General features: G+C 35.2%; 1 protein-coding gene across 3 annotated transcripts in view; it reads left to right on the top strand.

Annotated features, from left to right (window-relative positions):
- agbl1 (AGBL carboxypeptidase 1) overlaps positions 1 to 25,181 on the top strand; it is a 206,172-nt gene that overhangs the window by 173,330 nt on the left and 7,661 nt on the right. For all 3 annotated transcript variants that reach the window (XM_082160183.1, XM_082160184.1, XM_082160185.1), the window contains one exon: positions 10,749 to 10,912. In XM_082160183.1, coding sequence (XP_082016309.1) covers positions 10,749 to 10,912 — 164 coding nt within the window. The remainder of the gene's footprint in view (positions 1 to 10,748; positions 10,913 to 25,181) is intronic.

Below are 25,181 nucleotides of genomic sequence, written 5' to 3'. Positions count from 1 at the left end.
CACTGAGAGGCTTTTCCTAGACGATGACTGATCTGATAATTGTATTTCAGGACAGTAAGTGGAGTTATGACCCATACGATTTCCAGAAATTTAATTGGATCTCTTAAAAAAAAAAAAGAAATAATGATGGCTACAGCCATTTTGAGGAACATATGCTCGAGACAGTAATTTGATGTTTGCAAATTGATTAAAGCAACTCTCATAATATGTGATTAATATCAAAGGACGGTTTTAATTATGGCCACGGCAATATTTTGCAAGGCGCAGCAAACTGAGGACATTGACTGTGCTGAGTGTGCAGGTCTGACAATCAGCTGAGAACTTCCATTAAATTATATGCCAAAGATGAGTCTATGGAAAAGTTTAATCTGTGGTTGCACCATGCAAGAGCTTTTTCAGGTGTATATATATATATATATATATATATATATATATATATATATATATATATACATATACATATATATATATATGAAGACTTCAGATGCAAAAGCCTCTTAGTCCGTCTAAAGTTTTTGTTTAATATTAACATTTTTATCAGGCTCTTATGTATAGGTTTCTACCCAAATACCGGCATTTCTGAATGGGCTGAGGCTGAGATTAATGAGTTTGAAGTGAAAGTATTTGATAAATGTAGACTATGTGCAGAGAGAGCATTCACTCAATATTATTATCTCCTTTTTGACAGAGGTGGCTTTTAGAGGCTTTTGCATTGGAGGTCTTCATATATATATATACAGTATATAATAAAAAATTATTATAATAATAAAATAAAAATTAAATGATTTACAAAATATATACATATTTTCATACAATTACATACATTCATATATCATATTGTGAATAAAGCATTATAATTAAATTAAAATGTATATGTAATGTAGATAAAATGAATAATAAAATTAACATATATGTACGATATAAATATTATTTATATATTAAGATAAAATATGTATGTTTTTTTATTTATTTATTCAATTATCGTTTTAAATGAAACAATTCCTTCTTTTTAAGTGTTCTTCAGATGTTGCGAGATTGAAATTCTCATGCGTTTCGATGTTCGTCTGGACTTCCTCTCTCTTGGTTGTGTGATATGCGCTTAGATGTTCTGGATGCCTCCGGCGTCTCCATCTCAATGTTCTCCAAGGTGAAGGGAAAGCGAGCACTTCAAACGATGAACACCACAGACCTCTCTAAATCATTGCTGCAGGTCCGGCTTTTAGAGTCGGGTCTCTGTTTCCATTCACTATTCATCAGTAGCTGATTTTAAATGATGGTGTCATGCAGGACTATGAGAGGAAATGTCAGTTGCCTGGTCTACTGGAAGAGAGCATGGATTTTAAATGAGGATTCATTTCACACTGATGCACACCACGTGAACACACACACACACACACACACACACACACACACAAACAGATGGACATGTCCAAGTAAGTTAAAAAAGCTGTCTGCACTTTTTTTTTAATACAATGGGGTTAAAAAGTACATAGTGTGTTTCAAAATCTGCAAATAACAAGCATAAATTGTATAGAAAATGAGTAAATAAATAATAAATATATTTATTTATTTATTATTATTGATAATAAAGTATTTTCATTGTTATTGTTTATTTAAATTATAACATTTTTACTTCAAAAATAATAAAATATAAATATATATTATTAAAATGAAATGGATATTAACATTGATACTGTATACTTGACTGTGAAAAAGAATATAATGTTTTTAAAAGTCGTCAATCCCATATGCACTTGGATAAAAACGAGATACAATGGCTCTTCCTTAGTGTCTCTTATTATTAACATTTCTGAAGAAAATAATTCAAATGCAATCACAGCTTTCTAATTTGGCTTTTTGTTTAAATGAGAATTTTGTAAAGAAGGTTCAAGAACTAAGAACTCATTTTGTCTCAGAGTAATAGATTTGGGACTATTTGTTATATTTTTAGGCACAATGTACAAACCATATTTATGGAACGTGATTTGGAAGTGTGATGTTTACTGGATGTGTCCCGCTTGAATAAACAGATGATGTTTGCATGAGCTTAATTTTAACATCATCTTTAATAATTCCACTTAGTTTATGATTATCAATCTTTAAAAGTTTCTAGCTGAAACTCCAGGGGCCACAGGAAACATATGGTCGATCAAAACCAACCCTGACTCTCTTTAGACTTTCACTCCCAACGAAACACGGCTTATGTAGGACTTCGCGAAAGACGAAATTATTTAGTATTATATATATACTTTATTATTTAGCATTTAGCAAGAAAATAGTTTTGCTCATTTGTTGATTTTAAAATTAACAAAAACATTACGAAATGACTGCCAGTAATGATAAAACAATACTGTGTAAATGCTAATAATAATATGCAGTAAATCTTATTATCATGCTAGAATAGCAAAATAAATAGATTTTTCTGAGCAGTTTCTGCAATTTGACTAACTTTTAATTTCCCCAAAAAGCTTAGATTTAAATCCCAGTATAAATGATGAGAAGCATTGGGATACAAAATAATATACCACTGTCAGAGATATTCCAGATATTTCTCAGAGATCATCTAAGAAAAACAGGAGCTAATTAGGGGCCAAGCACTGAAAGTTCTTATTCTTATTCCGTGTGGAAGTCTATGGCAGCCCATAGAACCGCTTGCGGGAAAGGTTAGAAGGCGAAGGTTAGAAAAATAGATAGCATTGATTTCATTTTTGTCATAGTCAGCTAAACTTCCTGTCTGCCATCTTTATTTTCTTTTAAAACCTACTTTTTCGAACTTCTCCGAGACCATTTGTCAGATTTTCACCAAAATCTTAATCGTATCATCTCCAGACCGTGCCGACAAAATGTTATGGATTTCGTGTCGATAGACGAAACCGTTTTCGTATATACCACAGTAGCAAAGTTGAGGCATGATGCCAAAATGACTATTCAGGCTTTATCTCTGCAATGCCAAACTTTGTGTGTGTCATTGTCACCTCACTCTGACCACACCACACCAATTTCGTAACTGCGCCACCTATTGGTCGAAAGTGATAAACCGTTAAATCACATTTTTAATTACTGTATATATATGATTATTCAGCCATTTTGCCTAAAATCCTCTTTAAATGTCTTTAATTCCTCCTTGCTGCAGTTGGTCTGACACTGCAGCATGTTGGCATGTCTTATCGTCGTCTTGCGCTTGGCCCTGATAATTGCTGCTTGCAGCTATATTTTACTCTGTTTCTCTTCTAGGGATTGTGTAAGAAACACATGTTAGGTCATTTCCAGTGGTGCAGTGTTACAGCTTAGAACTAGAGGGAGCCGCTGAGTCAGTAACTCTGATCATGACTCACTTCATCAATGACACTGAGGCTTGATAGCAGAGCTCTGATATGCTTGGGCCTCTATTGGAAAACAGTTCCAAAGAGTTCTTTGCTAAAAAAAAAAAAAAATGTCCTGCTTGACTGTTTAACTACAAGACGTAGCAACAGAAGCCTCAGGGGAAATAAAGCACTTGGTTGAAAGTGGCCAGGTAGCCACTAGTTAGCATTTGTGTGACTTGTCATTGATTTATGATTGCAGGCTGAAAGGAAGAAAGGTGTGTTTTGTGTATATGTCCAGGAGGTAAGTGGGCGATGCGACGCAAGACCAGACAGTTCAGATGCTATACATCATTGTCATTTGAAATGCCGACAGTGACATTAGCATGTCACTTGCTAATTAGCAAAGTTACATTCAATAAAATCATTCAAATGTACAAAATCACTTGGAACTTGATTTTTAAAAAAAATTTGGCCAGGATGACGAGTCGATTAGTGAAGTTTATCTAGATAAAAAAAAATAAAAAATTTAGAGATCCTGCATATCAATTTCTATTTAAACATCTAGGAGCAGAAATTGCGTTATTTTATACCTGCAAGATGTTAAAGGGGTGGTTCGGGATTTTTTACATCGGACCTCATTTTTAAGTCAGCCTGGTTGTTATTCATCAGTGGAGACATTTTTTTATTTTATTATCCAGTCCTTATATTTGGATAGTTAGCCGATGCTAGGCTAGCGCGAGTCAATGGTATATGTGTTAGCCAGCCATTAAAAACCGTTTTACCCACTCCACAGTGCACCAAACGCAAATCAATTATAACACTAGACTATCGATGTATATGTCCGTTGAGAGAATAATGTTAGAAATCAAACTTACCTTTCATCACATTGCATTAGTTATAATTTGTTCCCTGTAATCATAAGCCTTGTCTACAGCAGCAGCGGAGTGATATTGATTACCTAGGCAACCGAGTGAGCCGGTACACACATGACGCAAGTGTATTTACCTGCCGCTGGTACACTGATTACAGTGCGCTTCTGTTCTGTGTTTACTTTTTGCCGCATTACTAACCGGAGCAAAGTAAAATTCCGCAGCTGCTGAGAAACTAGTTCCTTTGGGATCATTGAGATGAAAGGTAAGTTTGATTTCTAACATTATTCTCTCAACGGACATATACATCGATAGTCTAGTGTTATAATTGATTTGCGTTTGGTGCACTGTGGAGTGGGTAAAATGGTTTTTAATGGCTGGCTAACACATATACCATTGACTCGCGCTAGCCTAGCATCGGCTAACTATCCAAATATAAGGACTGGATAATTTTTTTTTTTAAATGTCTCCACTGATGAATAACAACCAGGCTGACTTAAAAATGAGGTCCGATGTCAAAAATCCCGAACCACCCCTTTAAATTAGCCTTTGGACACAATATATTAGTCTTTCATCACTACTTTTGAAGCTTCTTTTGACAAGTAGCTTTAACGTGTTGTTAGCTGTTAGCATGATAAATTCACCTTTTCAAATTCATTCATTCAAAAATGTTTTAACAAATCCATAACTTAAACCATAAAAATCAAGATTTTTTTTGTTGTTCAGACTATATATTTGTTGAAGATCAATTTTTTTTCAGTGGTGATCAATGTACACAGACATCTTTTGCTGTTTTTAAGATGGCGTCTCGAGTTCGGCAGCTCCTCAAGTGCACTCAAATTCGCTCACACATTTTTATTCACTCATTCAGTGGATTAAATTAGTGGGAATAGTAAATGTAGTGAATGTTGCACTACAGTACTTTGGCCTCTCTATCGCCCTCTGTGGTTCAAAAGAAGAATGCAAGTCATTTATGGAATTGAGATGTACAGTTGTTAGTGATCACCATTTCAGGTGTATATCTGAAAAGTATTTCATCTGAACAAGTTATTAGCATATCTGCCACCATAGTAGCTGGATCTTCTTTTCTATACTTCCAGACTTGACAAAAACAAGATCAAGAACGAATAATAAAAATAACATCATGCATTGATGTTGAGGCTAATAAAGTTATCGGTTATCTTCATAGTTATCATCCTTGGTGTCAAGGGGCCTTTACCGGAGTGATTTTGATTTGTTTGTACAGTATTGAGCACTGTTTTTTTTTTTATGTACATGATATGTTGTCGTATATTTAATATATTTTATACGCTATATTACACAAAAGATGTCGTTTTCACATCCCTATGAATGTCCTTTCATCTATTCGACATTAACGCTCCAAAATCGAGATTTTTTTTTTTTATTTGCTGCCACGGGGCCATTTCTTACGATTGATTCCAGTCTATTCAGTGGCATAGTGCCATGGTGATCAAGCCGTATGCCGCTGAGATTAGCTTAGAGTTAATAAGAGCGATCAGGAGGGGTAATTTACCTCTCTAATGGCTTGGGCCCTCTGAAAGGGCATGATAGCTGCTATGCCTGTGTGTGGTTTTGGCAGTCTTCCTGCTGCCTGCTTGGCTCTCCTCAACTCTGGCCTTATCAAAGGGAAAAACTGTCACTCCAATAAACAAGGAATTTGCCCCTGCCGACCAAAACGCTTTGCTGCATAAGTGAACAAGCGTCTTTTTATTTAATTATTTTCCTCTCTCTGTCACACAAAAAAGTCTAGGCACAAAGTGATTTAGATTGGCTAATTTGCAAACAAGAGCTTGCAAAGTGTGTATATTTGTCTGTGTTTGGGACTCATCTATTACGCAAGTCATATTTTTGTTTTATTTGTTCCTCAGCGAGTGTTAAATCAACGGTTGTTAACTGGTTGAAAACAAATTACTTGCATTCTTTGATCAGTTAATCAGCTCTGATGCCTGGAAATGTCTTTATTCACTAAACGCATACATATACATCGCCAAGATGCCCGTTAGGCAAGACACATTATGCAAGGACGCAAACGCAGACGCGAATGCTTGGCCAACAACCAATGTTCAACCTAAATTTATGTGAGACTGTTCCAGTAACAAACTGCAGTTACCTTCAAATGTCTGTCTGTTGTATTGTTATTCAAGTTGTATATTGTGGTGAAAAATATGAAAATGTCAGGAAATCTCTAAAAAATGTATTTTCTAGAAACTACTCTTTGTGAGTGCAATCTTTTTTTTTTTTTTATCCATCAAAAAATTACTGAATGTCATGGAAATGAATTCTGCAGAAAGTGTGGGAACTTTCTAATAATATAGTGTGCGAATATCTGAAATCCTAAGAGATGCGCATCATTCTGAATCATAAATATCACAAAACAATCTGAATGTTGTACAAACATCTGAAGAACATCTACTGAACTGTTCATAACTGCTTCCACATTTTCCTTGTGGAACATTTTATTCATCAGCGATTTGCAATATATTTTTTATTTTTTATGTAAAACTATGTAAGATATGGTTGTTCTTGACAACGTTTTTGACGTAGTTGCTTTGCTGTGCTTAATTTGCAATTATCTGCATGCAAACATTGACGGGTTCAGCTTCCTCTCTAAACATACAAGTGTTTTAACATGAGCGATCGCATCCGAGAGGAAGTTAAAAGGGCCTTGGGTCAGTTGAAATGATCAGTGTGGCCTTCTCAATGCAAACATGGTGAGAATCGATTTTCGACTCCGAACAAACAGCCCAGGCTCTATGCATTCTACACATGTAACCCCCCGTTTTGCCTTTAAATTATTGAAGAGCGATACCCAGAACACACAGCCGCACTCATACTGAGCAGTTCTCCCTCGCTTTCGGCACCTCAGCGTCTCATTGGCCGGTTGGAGGGAGGCTGCGGGTAAACTTCTGTTTATGTTTGCGGCGGTCTTGACAGAGTGAGTTTGTGTCTGCGGTGTGTGTGTGTGTGTGTGTGTGTGTGTGTGTTTTTGTACTCTGTCTCTTGATCACGTAAAGGTCAGGTGTAGGTGGGTGTGCCTGGTGTTGCTCGCCCATCATTCTCTTCCTTACACGGCTTCCCATTAATTTGGCCGCTTCCCCAGAGTGTGGCGAGACTCTTAAGGTATTAGCGCCGACGCTAGCTCACTTCTGACTCATCCGGCATGCTGAGTTCACAACCAAGACTCGCTTTTCTACAGCAAGAGAAAGAGAAAGAGAGAAAGAAGGGATGTAACCAGTGCTGGCTAGTAACTGATTATATGTAAACTGGTTTATGTAATCAGGTTCCAAAAATTAAAAACCTGTAATAGATTACATTACATTTTAGATTACATTACATTTTACAATGCTCATAATCATATTACAGTGTCTTTTTTTAATTTATGATTACTTTAAACATGACTGCTTAATATTCATGCCTGTATATTATTCAGAATTCATTTAATATCACTAATTTTTTTAAATGTACCTTTTAAAAGTTTATTGCTTATATATGTTCAAAAAGTCTTGCAGTTTTATGGAATTGCACGCACTAGTCAGAAGCCAAACAGCATAATCAAATACAATATTTATCTATTTATTAAATATTAAATCTGTTTTAATAAGTGTTGTATTTTATTCTAAAATTATGATGTCTTTTAATGTAAAATGTCTAATATATATATATATATATATATATTTGTTTTTACAATTTATAAACCCCCTGCAATTCCTTAACAAATCCCAAACCCTGACATATACTGTATGTATTTGTTGATAACACATTTTTTTTTACAAATTCTTTGTAGTTTTGTATTAATATGGTCCTTGTCAAATCAATGTGATACGAGTTAGGTCAAAAGTAATCTAGAAGTAATCAAAAAGTAGTCTGATTATATTACCTAAAATGTGTAATGTAATAGATTTATTAATTTCCATGATGTAATTTGCCTTCAGTAATGGACTACAATTGGTAAGTAGTCTTCCCAGCACTGGATGAAGGCATCACATGGGGTGAAAGATGCAGACTAAATAAGTGTGGTGGCTCATCGAAAAAAATTGTGGCACCTTTTTCTCGCTTGATTTGGTTGCGGCGATCGCTCATAATGAATGGTCTCTAATGGAGATTGCGTTGCAGGCAAACGGGGATCAATCTCACCAGGCCAGGGTTGCAGTGAATGAAGGGGCTCACGGGGATTCGCTGCCACACTTTCTCAGGGGAAGCGTGCAGCGTTCACACGCCAATAACATGCTTGAGCGAGCAGGTGCAGCTGCTTCGTGACGAAATAATCTGTAATCATTATGATGTTATGAAAGGCGTAATCTGACAGAAAACTGAATGTTGAAACAGGCAAGGTTAAAGACTTTATTTGGACAAGAATCAATATGATATGGGGAATAAAAACGTTGTAATCATGACTGTTTTCATGTTGTTTGACTGTTAACAACTGACTGCACATAGCTGATGCATAATGTCTTGATTGAATCTCTTTATAATCTTAAGATTTTAGCCTAAAATGTATATATATACACTACCGTTCAAAAGTTTGGGGTCAGTAAGATTTTTTTATGTTTTTAAAATAAGTTAAAGGCTGCATTTATTTGATAAAAAAAAAAAAAAAAAAAAAACAGTAATATTGTGAAATATTATGACAATTTAAAATGACTGTTTCCTATTTTAATATATTTTAAACTGTAATTTATTCCTGTGATCAAAGCTGAATTTTCAGCATCATTACTCCAGTCTTCAGTGTCACATGATCCTTCAGAAATCATTCTAATATGATGATTTGATGCTCAAGAAACATTCATTATTATTATCAATGTTGAAAACAGTTATTTACATTTTTATTTCATGATGCTATGATGAATAGAAAGTTCAAAAGAACAGCATTTATCTGAAATCTAAAGCTTTTGTAACATTAAACACTACCGTTCAAAAGTTAGGGGTCAGTAAGAATTTTAATTTTATTTTTGGGGGGAAAGAAATAAAATAAATCAATACTTTTATTCATCAAGGATGAGTTAAACTGATCAAAAGTTACAGTGAAGACATTTATAATGTTAGAAAATATTCTATTTTAAATAAATGCTGTTCTTTTGAACTTTCTATTCATCAAAGAATTTTGAAAAAATGTTGTACACTCTTTTCAACATTGATAATAATAATGAATGTTTCTTGAGCATCAAATCATCATATTAGAATGATTTGTGAAGGATCATGTGACACTGAAGACTGGAGTAATGATGCTGAAAATTCAGCTTTGATCACAGGAATAAATTACAGTTTAAAATATATTAAAATAGAAAAGTCATTTTAAATTGTCATAATATTTCACAATATTACTGTTTTTTTTGTTTGTTTTTTTTTTATCAAATAAATGCAGCCTTGGTGAGCAGAAGATACTTCTTTTAAAAACATAAAAAAATCTAACTGACCCCAAACTTTTGAACGGTTGTGTGTGTGTGTGTGTGTGTGTGTGTGTGTGTGTGTGTGTGTGTGTGTGTGTGTGTGTGTGTGTGTGTGTGTGTGTGTGTGTGTATATATATATATATATATATATATATATATATATATATATATTATAACAGTGTATTTCAAGACATGTATTTTATATCATAAATACATATAATGGATGCTTTGGTTTGAATTTGATGAAAGCATGAATTATCCCGTAGATGAGTAGATGCTTGTTTTGGCTTCACCAGTGAGTGGAGCGCTGGAGAAACATGGAGACGCTGCAGATTTATTGATTTTGTTAACCTGCAGTAATCCACAGCTCATTGAACCACTGAGTCAGGACTCATGGGGTTATTGCTGGGGTTTGTGTGCCTAGAAAAGCGTGAACGTTTCAATGCCAGTGCGGTGTTTGTTTACTAGTGGCAGAAAATATTGTTAGTGTCTGGATTTCCATTAACGGTTATTTCTGGAACAGTGCATTATATGAGAGGAGAGTTTGTGCACAGCGGGAAGTGTGCAATAACATTGTGGTGTCAATGCAGATTCATTTTGGGACCTGACTAAATGCTACTTTCAGCTAAATTTCAGCAAATGTGCTACAAAAGGCTGCAAACACAGTGGCCACACAAGATATTTGGGCTCTGAAGGCTCACTTAATGTTACTAGATTAAAAAATATCAAACCAAGTGCCATCTGCAAACAAATAATGCTAATAATAAACTTTTCTTTCATAAACCTTTAGTTTTACCATCTGAATTGTTCATTTTGTTGTCTATTTTATTTTAAAATATTGATACATATTGATATTTTGTTTTGTTTTTTATATTTGGTTTGTGTTTGTATTTTTCTTTTTTGTTTTGTATTGAAATTTAGATTTTGTTGTCTGTTTTTGTTCGGTGTTTTGAATCTAACAACCTTGTTTTGATTGACTTGTTATTTTTCTCTTTAAATCAATGAATTTCATGTCTTTTAAATCTCATAAATGTTCACAGAGCAAAACGCAGAAGGGTCACTTGCGAAACGGCTCCAGAATTAAGAGACAAGTCTGTAAATGTTGTTTGACAGCCCCCATCAATCAGTCTGTCAATCTTAAATCTCAAATGTTTTCACCTCGCAGGGCTTGCAGACAGGGACGCGGGAGCTGGAGGAGATGGGAATGAAGTTCAGCCAGAGTCTTCTCACCCTCAGGAGGAACTCCATCCATTATAACAGCCGTCTGATCCACCACGCGCCTGCCCTGCTGGACCTGGACGACAGGCTGCTCGACCACAAATCCAATACGTGAGTTTTAAATGAAGATATTTTGACCTCACATACGTCTCGGGCTTCAAAACTCGTCAAAATAGACCACGATAAAAAGTTTTTCTAAATCAATGGTTTATACTCAAGACTTTAAAACAGTGCTTCTCAACTGGGTTTGCTACAAATACAGATGCTTCAAATTTGCGAATACCGTAGAGTTTAATTAGACATGCCCTTGAATAAAATGTTAAAAATGAAGGTTATTGAGAATTATTGTCTATTCCCTTTAAAAGTAGGAATATTCATTTGAACGATAAATCTTTTTATTTTGCTATACACAAATTACTCAGCTGCATTTAATTATTTGAAATTAGCATACTAACAGACACTTTTCTTTTTTTTTTTGTATATGCACATTCAGCTGGCCCTGTGGGATTTATATTTGATGACTATAATTGTCTGTAACTATATTATGATAACGATTCTGCTTCGGTGGAGGAGAATGAAAATAAGAGTTAGATGCGCATTTCCTAAAGGAATATCAGTGCAAGCCCACAGCAGCAAAGGAATAGCATTAAAGTTTTTATTAAAATTAGCATTTGGAACATTATAGAGGGAGAGAGAAATTGATGATGCATTAATGGTTCACTTTTTTTATTAAAGTCCCTCTGTGGTAAAAAATCAAGTTTTTAATGTTGTTTATATGTCTCTGTGGTGTTTGTAATGTGTTTTAAGACAAACCATGTGCAAATTCATAGTTCAACACCATTGAAGAGGATTTTCTTCTTAAAACTGTAATGACCCAAAGACAATCTCAAGAACGTGGTCTGAAATCGCCGGTGTCTCTTATGTCACAAACCACCTTGTAACCAATCACGTCACAGGGGGGGCGGGCATTATCATGTCATCATTACTATGCTGCGAAACAGGGGAGTCTCAAGAGAAGCCAGGTTATCCTGCTATATTTTTCTGTTGATATGAACAATCGGGTACATTTATCAATATAGCGGGTGAATTATGTATATGATGTACATTACGATGTTATGATGAACTATATGTCTTTCTCCACTGACGTTCTGAGTTGTTCAAAGCGTTTCTAAGGATGCTGATTGTTAGAAGGCCTGACTCTGAGGTGGCGAAGGGGAACATGGTTTGTGTAACATTAGCAGCACATTATTAGCTGTTTGATAACGTAGTCAAGCCAAAGGCTAATCATATTAATTACCGTTATGTGTCCGACGTTGTAGACAGATTCTGATTCCTCGACTTGTAGGCAACCCTATAATTCACTCTATCTCTTCTTCTGAATCAGTTTCTGGTTCAAACATATATGGCTGAATTAAACCAGTATTTCCACTTGCCATTGTGCAGAGTCTTCTACAGTAAAGTTAACCGAGTGGATCTCTGAGCTGGTGTGAGTGAGTGGAGGCGGGGCTTTCTTAAATTATAAAAAAGAAAAATATAAAAACTTAACATGCATAAATGTAAGGCTGAAATTTTCTACAAACAATGTGTAGATGGAGTATATTAGGTGGTTTAAAGCGGAAATAATTGCAGAAAAGTGTGAGAAAATGTGTTTGTCCTGAAGGAAATATATACGGGGAGTAAATGTTGAAGTTTTGGGTCAATTGAAATGTTAGGATGTGGTTCTGGGTAAGTAAAATGCTGCATCAGAGGTGTTTTGTTGTTGTCATGACTTGCTCGTCTTGTTTTTTTTGTCTGCAGCTTGTGTAGATGTCTATATTTGCATACTGAATTCTCACATAATTAACCAACCAATAGCAGTCAGTATGCAAATAGAACATTGACGTAATAACTCTTGGTTCTATTTTTCTTAGTAGTGTAAAAATAGAATGAGGAATATCTGTAAAATGCCGCATTCTATGCACTTTACCACGTTGCCAAAGTGACCTTGTTAATGATCTTTAAGAGTCATATTCCAGAGTTGCTGTTGCCAAGTGAGGCAGCCATTTTACTTTGGCTTTTTAAATATGATCTCGAGCTGTGGGACGTGGACAGAGACTCATTCAAAGTGCATCAGCTCCCTTTCAAGTTTTCAATTTGCCACTGAAGGGGTTTCCTGGGAGCACTGCCACTTTCTCTGTTTTCCTTACGTCTCTCCAACTCCTTTCTTCCCTACACACACTCTTTCTCTCCTCTCCCTCTATTTTCCATTCCCCAGCATCCTCAAGTTAAAATTCACTTTGAGTCTTGATTTCTGTCATGGAATGAAATGGACCAAAGCTGAGCTATTGATTTCTACGAAGTTCAATTAAATCCCTTTTGTGTGCGTTTTGAATTGTTACATCTTGTCCGCGCAGACCGCTCAGTGTTCTGAGGAGATTATCCCACCCCTCTCTCTTCTCCAGGATTTCACGGCATTTCTATTGTTCCCCTCTTCTTCTTCCCTTTACTGAAGAGAAAAGTGTAAACTTGACTGGTCTTACTCGAGAGTATTGCATAACTCAGTTAGGCACAACTGTTGAATTCTGCTTATGAGCCTTGTCTGGTTCAGCTGAGCTCTGCTTAGATGGATGTAAGATATAGCTCATAATTTTTTTACTTTCTTAGACACAAATACGCTTTTACGATTTCAGTCTTTGACTGAAATAACTGCACATTTAATAATTCATTACATGTACATAGCTCTTTTCTCAGCACTCAAAGCGCTTTACATAGAAGGGGGAATCTCCTCAACCACCACCAATGTGCAGCATCCACCTGGATGATGCGACGGCAGCCATATTGCGCCAGAACGCCCACCACACACCAGCTTATGGTGGAGATGGTTCTTAGACATTTGACAAATAATGAAAAAATGTGTGTTCCACGACTTATATTGGTTATCGTTTTTGTTCAGTATTGGCCAATATTTTATATATATCGGACGATATTGAATATTTATTTGATGTTTATTTTTATATGTATTTTTTTATTATTGATTTTATATTTAATTAAATGTTTTATATTTATGATTTTTCTGTTTATGTTTTGATGTACCATCCCCATGACCTAACATAGGACAAGCGTCTTGGCAAATGGATGGACGAATGTTTATTTTTATATGATTTATAATTATTTTATAAATATTTCCCAGATCTGACAATGAATATCTGTTTTTCATACTGTACATTATAATAGTGTGATGTCTAACTCACTCGCAGCATTTTTTTTTTTTTTTTTTTTTTAATCAGACAAAATGGTATAACATTTTAATATAAGCCATCTATCAATTACGGACAATAACATTAAAATAATTATCGGCATACATTTTTTTTATCCAAAAGAACATCTTTGAAAGGAAAATTGGTTAAAAAAAGACACTAAATAATGAAAAAGTCAGTTGTATTTTAGGGTTAGAGTTTGGTTAATTTTCAGCTGTGTGTGGGGGCGTGTTTTGCTATACTTGTGAGGACCAAATTGATTAATAAACATAATAAATTGTTTATTAATGTGTAAAAAAGTTTTGTGTGATGGGTAGGTTTAGGGATAGGGTTAGTGCAAGGGGAGAGAATATACAGATATATAGAATAGAATAGAATAGAATAGAATAGAATAGAATATGTTTGGACAGTATAACAACCATTACGTCTACGGAGGGCCTCCAAGTATAGCAAAACAAAAGTGTGTGTGTGTACCTGTTATTCCCTACGTTGTGAGTCCCCACATGGTAAAAAATGTCACTACGTAGGGCAACCAGGTAATTGGTCCCCATGAGGAAAACTTCTTATACATCAAACAGAATGTTTTTTTGACAAAGTAAAAATGCAGAAAGTTTTCTGTGATGGTTGTGTTTAGTGGTAGGGATAGGGTTTAGTGATAGAATATACCATTTGTACAGTATAAAAATCATTGTCTATGGAAAGTCCCCATAAAACATGAAAACCCAACGTGTGTGTGTGTGAGAGAGAGAGAGAAACCGTCTCTATTAAGGATGTCTTTTCTGCTTTAAGGTCTGTAGTGATTTGATCAGTTTCTTTTGACAGTCAGCACAGCAGATGACAACAGATGGATATCACTTTCCACTCAAAGGCATTGACCGCCAACTTCACAGCTCTAGTCGTGCCTTTTGTGCTTTTTGCGAGTCAGTCCAGGAAAGCCGGCTCTACTGACGGCATGCATCCAAAATCATCCCAGACAAAGTCATGTGGATGGTTAATTCACCTCGAGCCCCAGACACAAAAGAGAAGCGAGCGCTTTCAGAGCTGAGAGGAAGCCCTTTTTGTTTGTGAGGGAAACAATTCGCATTCAGATGGATGCTATTTTCCTGCCCAACACTTTTGTGCAGCCCGACAGAACGCTCAATACTTGCTAGATCTCAAATGAAGCCCTGCGGCTCACATGAACACTCTTCATGTTCAAGTCTATTATGTATTTTGTGTCAAAAGTTCAGCTTTTTTGCTTTCATAGTTCAAAAAAAAGTCCACAGAATTGATTTTCTAATAATAAAGCATGACTTTTTTTTTAATAGATTCGGAAATGGGCTTCTATCAACGGCTGGGCCTTAAAATGAAAAGTTAAATTTTTGTGTCTGACCTCAATTTTAGTCTCCTTAGAAACGCTTCCTGATGACGTCACTTACCAGCAAGTGTTTTCTTATCTAATGAACTAAAATCGTCCAAGAAGCCGTTTTGATGCCAGACCCCTCGGAAGATAACAAGCTCTCATAAAAACGGCTTTGAACGTCTCCACACCTTTCATGACATCTTATATTACAGCTTGACACATTTGTTCAGTTCTTTCATTACGCAGTTCGGAAATGAGTCCCCACGGTATGTTCTGGCTCGCTGTGTAATTCTTCCCGAGCTCGATTTCTTTTCTTCCCCCACATCAGAGCGGTTCGCCAAAGCCTCGAAGTTGAAAGCTTAGTCAACCATGAAACACATTCAATTGTGAGACAAAAGGGGGATCTTTAGAAGGGTAAACAAACAAACAGACAGGCAAAAACAAGAAATAACACTAATAATAATAACAACAGCAATTGATTATTATCATTTTTAATATTTCCTCTACAATTCTAGCTGAATTTACATGCCAATTGGCCCGTTTTATCCTTTTGCAATGTTGTCCTCAGATTCACCCAGCACCTTCAGCTATTCCAACAATGAAAATTGAGCCGACTTGTGAAACTTATTCCATCAAAAGTTACCACAAACTACATTAACTTGTTAATCCACTCTGAAATGATGGTCGCCCTTCAGGAAACTGAGGAAGGTTGAACCCGCCAGTTAGCTTGCTTCATTTCAATTAATTTAGAGCATTTAAGTATTCTTTAGAGAGAAATAGGCATGCATCACACTGCTTTCCAAGGCAGGCTTCATTCTTTAGATATTTTTCTGAGGGAGTACTGGTTTATGAGTTGTCGTATGTATGTATGTCGTATGTACAAATGACTTGCATTTCTAGAATTTTGGTTCACCATGGTATTTTTTCATAATTCTTTTTTTCTTTTTCTTTTTCTGTAAAAATTTTTTTATCAAGCCTGCTGTTTAACGCATTAAGTGATATTATATATAAAAATGACATTTAAAACTTAAAAAAATTCACATATATTTGCATAAAACTATATTTATTTATATTTTGTATATTTTATATGGTTGCCTGCTACTAAATGCATGAAGTGTTATTATATAATAAAAACTAATATTAATATAATATATATATTATAATAATATTATATATTGTATTGTATATAGCATATTGTGCGTGTGTGTGTATATATATATATATAATCAAGTCAGGGGCTGTTAATTGCATAATTATTTTTATTTTATTTACTTTTTAAATGTTTACGCTAAGTGAATGTGTGAAATTGATTGCACTATATTTTAGTCATTTTATCTATCAAGAGAGCAGTGCATTTCTGGTATGGGATGCTACTGGTTTATGAGTTGTCATATGTGTGTGTTGGACATAGGTTCAGAAAAATTACATTTTTGTATACCCCAAATCTTTGTAAATGAGGTCAAATGACTTGTATTTACTATGGAATTTTGGTTCACCGTGGTATTTTTTCCTTCTTTTTTTAACATAATTCTTATCTGAATATTTTTTATCAAGCTATTTAACGCAATTTAACTATTTAATTTTTGCGTATGAGCCAGAGGTTGTTCATTTTTACATTGCAGTTATGCAAAAAAAAATTTGCACTAAATTTATTTGCCAAATCTACTTTTTAGTCCATGAAATGGCATCTTAGGAATTCTTTTCTAAACAGTCCACCAAAAATCACTGAACCGATCAACCGCAGGGAAGCTCCGCTAATTGTTTTGCACCTCTGAAAGTTTGCCAGAACTTCATATTCCATAGTTGTTCAGTTGCACGTTTAATTATGAATGCACAATTGGACAGACCCTCCAAAAGAATCATTATAAGCATACTTAAAATTCAGAGCTGCTGTTCCCTGTGTTACAGTCCCCGCATGAACAGGCTTGATAGCAGGATGTGTTGTAAAATGAAACTACCTCTGCACATCTTTTACTAGCATGCGTTCAGACGCAGTGACAGAGAAGGGAGGGGAAGATAAGAGCTTGAAAAGTGGGCTGCAAACAGCTTTTGAGTGGCGTTGATTTTAATGCCTTCTAGGAGATATTTGCTGGCAGATCTCTTATGAGGTGTCTGTAATAGTTTGTGAGAGCACACACTGTAAACAAGAGCTGCGTATCCTTGTGCAGCGATGGCCGTCTCTCAGGAGAGAGCTGATTGAATCTCTGTTCCCTGCCGTCACGCAGACACGAACACTCCCTCGCACGCAGCTTGCCCCTTCTAATCTGCAAATGAAATTATTTCCGGAACTTTGGACTTTTTTGCAGAGCCTGACATTTTGTTCAGGGTAGAAAATGTATTATTTTGAAATAATGCATGTCATTGAGGTCTTTAAAATGCCTGTTGATTTTGTTTTACCACAGATTTGTAAAAAAAAAATATATATATGAAAATTTTCCTTTAAATAGTGATTATACAGGTCTTTCAAAAATACAAAATTGTATAGTAATAAGTATTATTAATAATAATAATAATTTTTACTTTAAATAATTCAATCTTAAAATAATTTCATTAAAATGACTGCATTTAAATATATGAGTATATGTTCGTATAGTACATTTATTAGTAAATTATTATAATATATATTATTTATTAAAGTACATACAAATAATTCGTTTTGCTAGTTTGAACAGGTTTAAATCCTAAAATTATGTTTTTTTAATTGCTAATGGCACAAATATTATTATTATTAAATCCTAAATAATCTTTTTATTTAAACTGATTAAATTTGCATATATTAGTATAGTACATATCATAATATATACTTATGTCCTTTATTTGTAAAAAATAAATGATTACTTTTGCTAGTTAGTTTGCAGGTTTATTTCTTCTTGACTAACTTTTGACTGCAGTTATTATAGTCACAGTGTCATAATTCTGGAAATATCATGATATTTGAACAGTTTTAGTAGTATTATCTGTCTTATCCTTACTTGCTGCCACCTCATAAGTAGTTTATGGATGTGAAACTGTAATCCATTGTAAGTAGTTTATGATATTTTATTTTATTTATATATATATATATATATTTGGAGCAGGTCTTAACCAGGGGATTTGAGAAGCAATTACATGCCATGTGGTTGTGCACACCTCTCTCCAGATATACTTAACTCATTTTTTAGTGTATTTAAATCATGATTCTGCATTCTAATGAGCTAAAATATCAGTAATGTCATTAACATGAAGCATCTTGCTGCCTCTTTATGCTTTTTAACTGCATTAATTGTACTGTATCTGTCCTCATCACAAAGTACAGATAAACTTAATTTAGTGAAAGTTCATCAATTTGGGATTATTATTATAAACTTTTTTCAGTTCTGATATAAATCTTTTTATTTAGGGAGAGTATAAAGTATGTATAAAGCAGATGCTTCTGTCCAAGAAACCAACCATATAAGCTGTGAAATTGTTAAATGTTTTTGTTGTTGTTTGTTTTTATTATTAGCATTATTGAATAACTGCTGTAAAAACATGTGAATGCATTTTTTCTATCTTTTCTATCTTTTTGCGATTGAATAACAGAATAACACACTTTGTGTGTGTGTGTGTGTGTGTGTGTGTGTGTGTGTGTGTGTGTGTGTGTGTGTGTGTGTGTGTGTGTGTGTGTGTGTGTGTGTGTGTGTGTGTGTGTGTACCTGGTATTCCCAACGTTGTGAGTCCGCACAAGGTCGGAAGTGTGTGTGAATTGCCTCTATTTTCACAATTTACATAGTTCATTTATAGTTATAATTATAAATGTAAATCCGGAATATATACAGTATATTTTCAGACTTGCAATTATATTTATTCCGATGTACATTTTATATATATATATATTTTTTACAGCTTTCCATGTTTTCACTGTTATACGTAGGGGGCGCTATTACACATACAGAATCTCTGGATCAAAGCACATGTGAAGAAGAAGCAGAAACAAGCGATAGCATATGTAAGCATATAAATCAAAACTGCCTAACGTTACTGAGTGAAATGTCGACCCAGGATGAGCTATAGGAGTGTGAATCTTTGGGGGTGTTGATGGACTCGATCTACTCCATCTATATTTTCATCATCGTTCTGACTCCGATATTTTATATAAAAACGTGATTCTCTCAGCTTTTTGCTCAAAATGTTGCTTTTTTTATGAAACTTACCCACATTCAAGTGTTGATATAAAAAGAATGCATGCAGCTAGAATAAAACAGGGTTTGCTGTTTGCTGTAAAAGCAGAGGGTCAGTTCTTTCTTTTGATATATTGCATGTTCAGATATTCATACAACAAAATAGTCTAGGGGTCATGAACATTTTGTGAAAATGATAAAAAATGCTAGCGGTATTTAAAAAAAAAACTTTAAAATAAACTTTATTAAAGTTGCCAAAAAAAACAACACTGGCGGGGAAAGAGTTAAGACTCATAATTTTATATTTGGATTTATAAATACATATTCGTAACACTTTACAATAATGCATTAACCAACACAAACTAACAATGAACAATAGATTTTTACAGCATTTATTAACCTTTGTTAATGTCCGTTAATAAAAATGTCCATGTTAGTTTACAGTGCATTAACTTGTGTTAACAGATACAATTTATGATCTTTAAAATGCATTAGTAAATGCTGAGATTAACATTAATTAAGATAAATGCTGTTGAAGTACTTATGTTCAGTTAACTAATGTTAAAATATATATATATATTTTAAAATGTTACCAAATATGAAAATATATTATTGTAGCTGTGTTTTATGGTAGCATTTCTCTGTGAGCGTAGTGTTAATCAAGTAAAGTTTTGATGGTGGCATCAAAGTTTGGTTGGGGTTCATAGAAAATGAAGTTTCTGAAACTGAAATTGGTCAAATCAACTTTAAGGCACAATCCGCTGTTCATGAATATAGTGATTTGAATGCATCTTGAACTTGTGTCAGAATAGCAGCTTCGTGTCTGAATGAGTTTGTTTCATTGCTTTTTGATTTGAATAGAGCAGAGATGTCTTCTCCAGACCCAACTGAAGCTGGGTTTTTTTTTTTTTTGCAAAATTAGGCTTTTAAAATTCAAGCCGCTAAGACTCTTTATCAAACAAGCGAGGGGAGAATTCTAATGACCCGAGGATTGTTCTTGGTCAGGAGGTGATGGTGGGAGCAGACGGAGGCCGTCTCTCTCTTCCATTGTGTTTTGATTGTAGATTCTGATTGCTCTGGAATTCGTCGATGGGATGACATAGATAATCCGATAGAGATTGCATATAATTACAAAACTAACAAAAGGTTTCTGTGCTATTGTACATGCACAATAGACAAGCCATGGGAGAGTAAATGAGGAAATGACTTATGTAAATAAAATTTTTGTGGTTGAATTACATAAATCTCATTTTAGGCCTGACAATGAATCTATAACCCGTATGAAAATGTCGCTCTTACGTGTTCTTCAGTTAAAAAGACCTAGAAATGAACTCATTTAATTCTACAAAAGATGTATTAAATTGATCAGAAGTGACAGTAAAGACATTCATAAGGCAACAAAATATTTCTTTCAAATATCCATTAAATGATTGTGGAGGAAAAAAGTATCACTCAAAAATATTAAGCAGCACAACTGTTTTCATCTTTGATAATGATAATAAATGTCTCTTGAGCAGCAAATCAGCATATTAGAATGATTTTTGAAGGATCATGTGACACTAAAGATAGTCAAATAAAATAGTTATTTTCAGTTGTAATAATATTACTGTTTTTATCGTACTTATGATCAAACAAGTGCAGCTTTGGTCTGACTTCTTTAAAAATATATATAATAATTCGTACCAATCTTTTGAAACGTTATTGTGTGTTTGCATTTTGTTGATTTCTTTCTTTCTTTCTTTAGAAAAATCATTTGCTTTAAAATTATTTGTCTTTAAAATTCTATTTCTTCTGTTGAATATCCAGAGAAGGACACAGAAATATGCTTTCCGAATGATGTCTAAGCCACAGTTTGTGGTCTATTGATCACCCCTGACAAGATTTGAGAATACCTTTGAATTGCAAACGCAAAATATGCTGAAAACAGCCAAAGTGCTAAGGCATACATTTAACTCGGTGAGGTTAGTCAAGGTAATGATAATGAGCATTGTGCTGCTTTTTTGCAGTTTATAGCCTACAATATAAACAAATTGTTCGAAAATCTTGTTTGTTTGAAATCATCGTCCCAGCAGACATATACAGCCTGTCGGAATAATAATGCAATCAAATGTCTGCATTCACAATGTGTATGTAGATTGCAGGGTCAATTTCTGTGTACTATTGATTCATTTGGTGCTTCACAAGAGAGGGAAAAAACTGGCTTTGCCACATTTCTGTACTCATATTCATCGAGATGTGGCACAGGCCTTGTAAATATTTGCATAATACTTGAATGAATGATATATTTACTTAGCAACTATCCAAAGTGGAATTCAAACTCTTTCTGCTAGCATGCTGGCGAGATGTCAAATGGAGAACGCGCTAGTATTTCAGAAGCACACGTACCAATTTAGCCGAGCCAAGAGAGACTTCTGTAGATCATTAAACCAAAATAGTGGATTTGTCTAGCTGCTTCCCGTCTCTAAGAGATGATTCTGAGCATTTAGAGTTGACAAAAGATCAAATCAGATATTTCAACCTTCAAAACTATAGCAAAACATGAGACAAGAACTCATTTCTGCTGGGTAAACACTCTGGATGGGATGGAAGGAAACAGGGCAGAATTGTTTTATCTTTACATCAGACGAGCATTTGACAAGTCAAACGGTGAAAACATTTTATATAATAGGTGTGCCCAACCCCAAGATAGTATTTTTTGTTGTTAGTTGTTAGCCTGGTTCAAACCAGACCATTCTCAGTTGTAACTGAGTTGTGTCTGGCAAAGCTTCATTAATAACTCATTTCCAAAGGGGCGTCACCAACGGACGTTGCTCAAATGCCTCTGGGCGCAATTGGATAGACCTAAAACCAATCAGAGCGATCGTCATCGTGTAAAGCCATATGCTGCGTCCCAATTCGCCTAAGTTACACTACGCCATAAAAGTAGGCTATGTACTCTTTTTGTGAAGAAAAGGTATTTACTTTTGAATGTGTAGCAAAAAAGTAGGCAAGCTTTGGGACATACTACTTCGTCATCTTTATCAGACGGATCTGTCACGTGCATCCTGTCACGTAAACTGCCCTGTCAATTATCTTCTCACAGTTAAAATCCTCTATTAAATCGAATTTAATTTCCTACCGTTTCGGAGAGAAATGTAGCAGCACGTTCATCTGCCAGTGGGTCTTTCATGGAGACTGTCCTCATGTGTTTGCAATTTTAAAATAATAATGCATTTAAAAGTTGGTGCGCTTCACCAACGGACGTCGCTCAAATGCCTCTGGGCACAATTGGATAGACCTAAAACCAATCAGAGCGATCGTCATCGTGTAAAGCCCGCCCCAAAGTTTCTGATTGGTGCCGCGATTTCGAACGGATTAGAAATGGGCTTGAAGCATATCTTTGCCAGACTACTTGCAGAGCAAATCTAAATTTGCCGGAAGTTGTCTGGGTTTTCCCAGGCTAGTTAGTTGTATTTTGAGAGGTGAAACTGTTCCAGGGCCTATACCATGAAGCTGTTTTAGGTGGCTAGCCAGGTATGTTTCAGTTTAGTTTGCAAACACCATGAAAGTGGTTTGGCTTTTAGCAGTGTTCATCACGCTCCACGGCTAACCTGCTCCGGGTCTGGTTGTGTTCTGGTTGAGAGATCTTAAACCAAAACTGCATCAATCAGCCGTGAGCAAAGTGACACATCTCTGATGCAATAACGTCACAACATAGTAAAAGCTTTTCAAAAACAAAATTGCCTGGCTTTTAATAATGATTATTATTATAATTATTTTATATGATTTATATAATTATTATACCCCTAATCTATTTCACATGAGCAATATTAGTTTAAATTATTATTATTAACAATTTTGTTTAAATGAACATAATTATATACAGATAATATGTCATATTAATAAGATTTGGAATCGGTAAATAAAGCTTTAAAAATGACTCCCATGTCTGAGTCTCTGTATTCCTAGATACACTCACCTAAAGGATTATTAGGAACACCATACTAATACTGTGTTTGACCCCCTTTCGCCTTCAGAACTGCCTTCATTCTACGTGGCATTGATTCAACAAGGTGCTGAAAGCATTCTTTAGAAATGTTGGCCCATATTGATAGGATAGCATCTTGCAGTTGATGGAGATTTGTGGGATGCACATCCAGGGCACGAAGCTCCCGTTCCACCACATCCCAAAGATGCTCTATTGGGTTGAGATCTGGTGACTGTGGGGGCCATTTTAGTACAGTGAACTCATTGTCATGTTCAAGAAACCAATTTGAAATGATTCGAGCTTTGTGACATGGTGCATTATCCTGCTGGAAGTAGCCATCAGAGGATGGGTACATGGTGGTCATAAAGGGATGGACATGGTCAGAAACAATGCTCAGGTAGGCCGTGGCATTTAAACGATGCCCAATTGGCACTAAGGGGCCTAAAGTGTGCCAAGAAAACATCCCCCACACCATTACACCACCACCACCACCACCAGCCTGCACAGTGGTAACAAGGCATGATGGATCCATGTTCTCATTCTGTTTACACCAAATTCTGACTCTACCATCTGAATGTCTCAACAGAAATCGAGACTCATAAGACCAGGCAACATTTTTCCAGTCTTCAACTGTCCAATTTTGGTGAGCTCGTGCAAATTGTAGCCTCTTTTTCCTATTTGTAGTGGAGATGAGTGGTACCCGGTGGGGCCCATCCGCCTCAATGTTGTGCGTGTTGTGGCTTCACAAATGCTTTGCTGCATACCTCGGTTGTAACGAGTGGTTATTTCAGTCAAAGTTGCTCTTCTATCAGCTTGAATCAGTCGGCCCATTCTCTTCTGACCTCTAGCATCAACAAGGCATTTTCGCCCACAGGACTGCCGCATACTGGATGTTTTTCCCTTTTCACGCCATTCTTTGTAAACCCTAGAAATGGTTGTGCGTGAAAATCCCAGTAACTGAGCAGATTGTGAAATACCTATCTGCTGTGCAATTCCTATTCTTCAATCTCTTCATCTTCGGCATGAATTTCGCTGATTCTCTCGTGAGAAGTGAATCATAGTTGCTCTGTTTCAAGGCATTTGATTGGCTGTTCGCTACTGATGTCAAACTTTCATGTGCACGTGCTCCTTGAACTCAGGATCAAAGCCTGAGTTGACAGAGAAAGTTGATGATCAGCGTCATTGTACCAATAAAGCCTGATTGAATTGGTTTGGTTAAACTACCTTCATGGTATTGAGCCCAGTCTCATCAACACTACCAGCAGTCATGTTGAATTTATGGTGTCATATATAAAAAGCATAATGATATATAAAAAGGACGTTGATAAAGAATGATGGGTAGGGGTCAAAGGTCATCACCCACCACCCATTTGTTGAATATGGCTTTTAAAGAGCCTCACGCTGCAGTCGCATCATACAACAGAAGGACACATATTGTACACTTTAGGTTGTTTATCTTCATTTATACTGTTAAAGTTTATTTTTACTTGAATTACCATTTTAATTTATCAAAACTGATTATTATATATGACAAATATAACAAAATACATTTTCTAATATTTATGTAATACTTTGTATTAACTTTTACAGAATTTATAGGCTTTTACTGTTCATACAGTACATATATGCGTTATATATATTATTTTATATAATGTAATATAATAAAGACATCATCCTCTTTGAATATGAAATGACT

This window comes from Leuciscus leuciscus, assembly GCF_965113295.1.
Source record: "Leuciscus leuciscus genome assembly, chromosome: 25".
Taxonomy (NCBI): Eukaryota; Metazoa; Chordata; class Actinopteri; order Cypriniformes; family Leuciscidae; genus Leuciscus; species Leuciscus leuciscus.
Note: the sequence above shows the minus strand (reverse complement) of the source record. Positions and strands in the feature narration are given on the sequence as shown.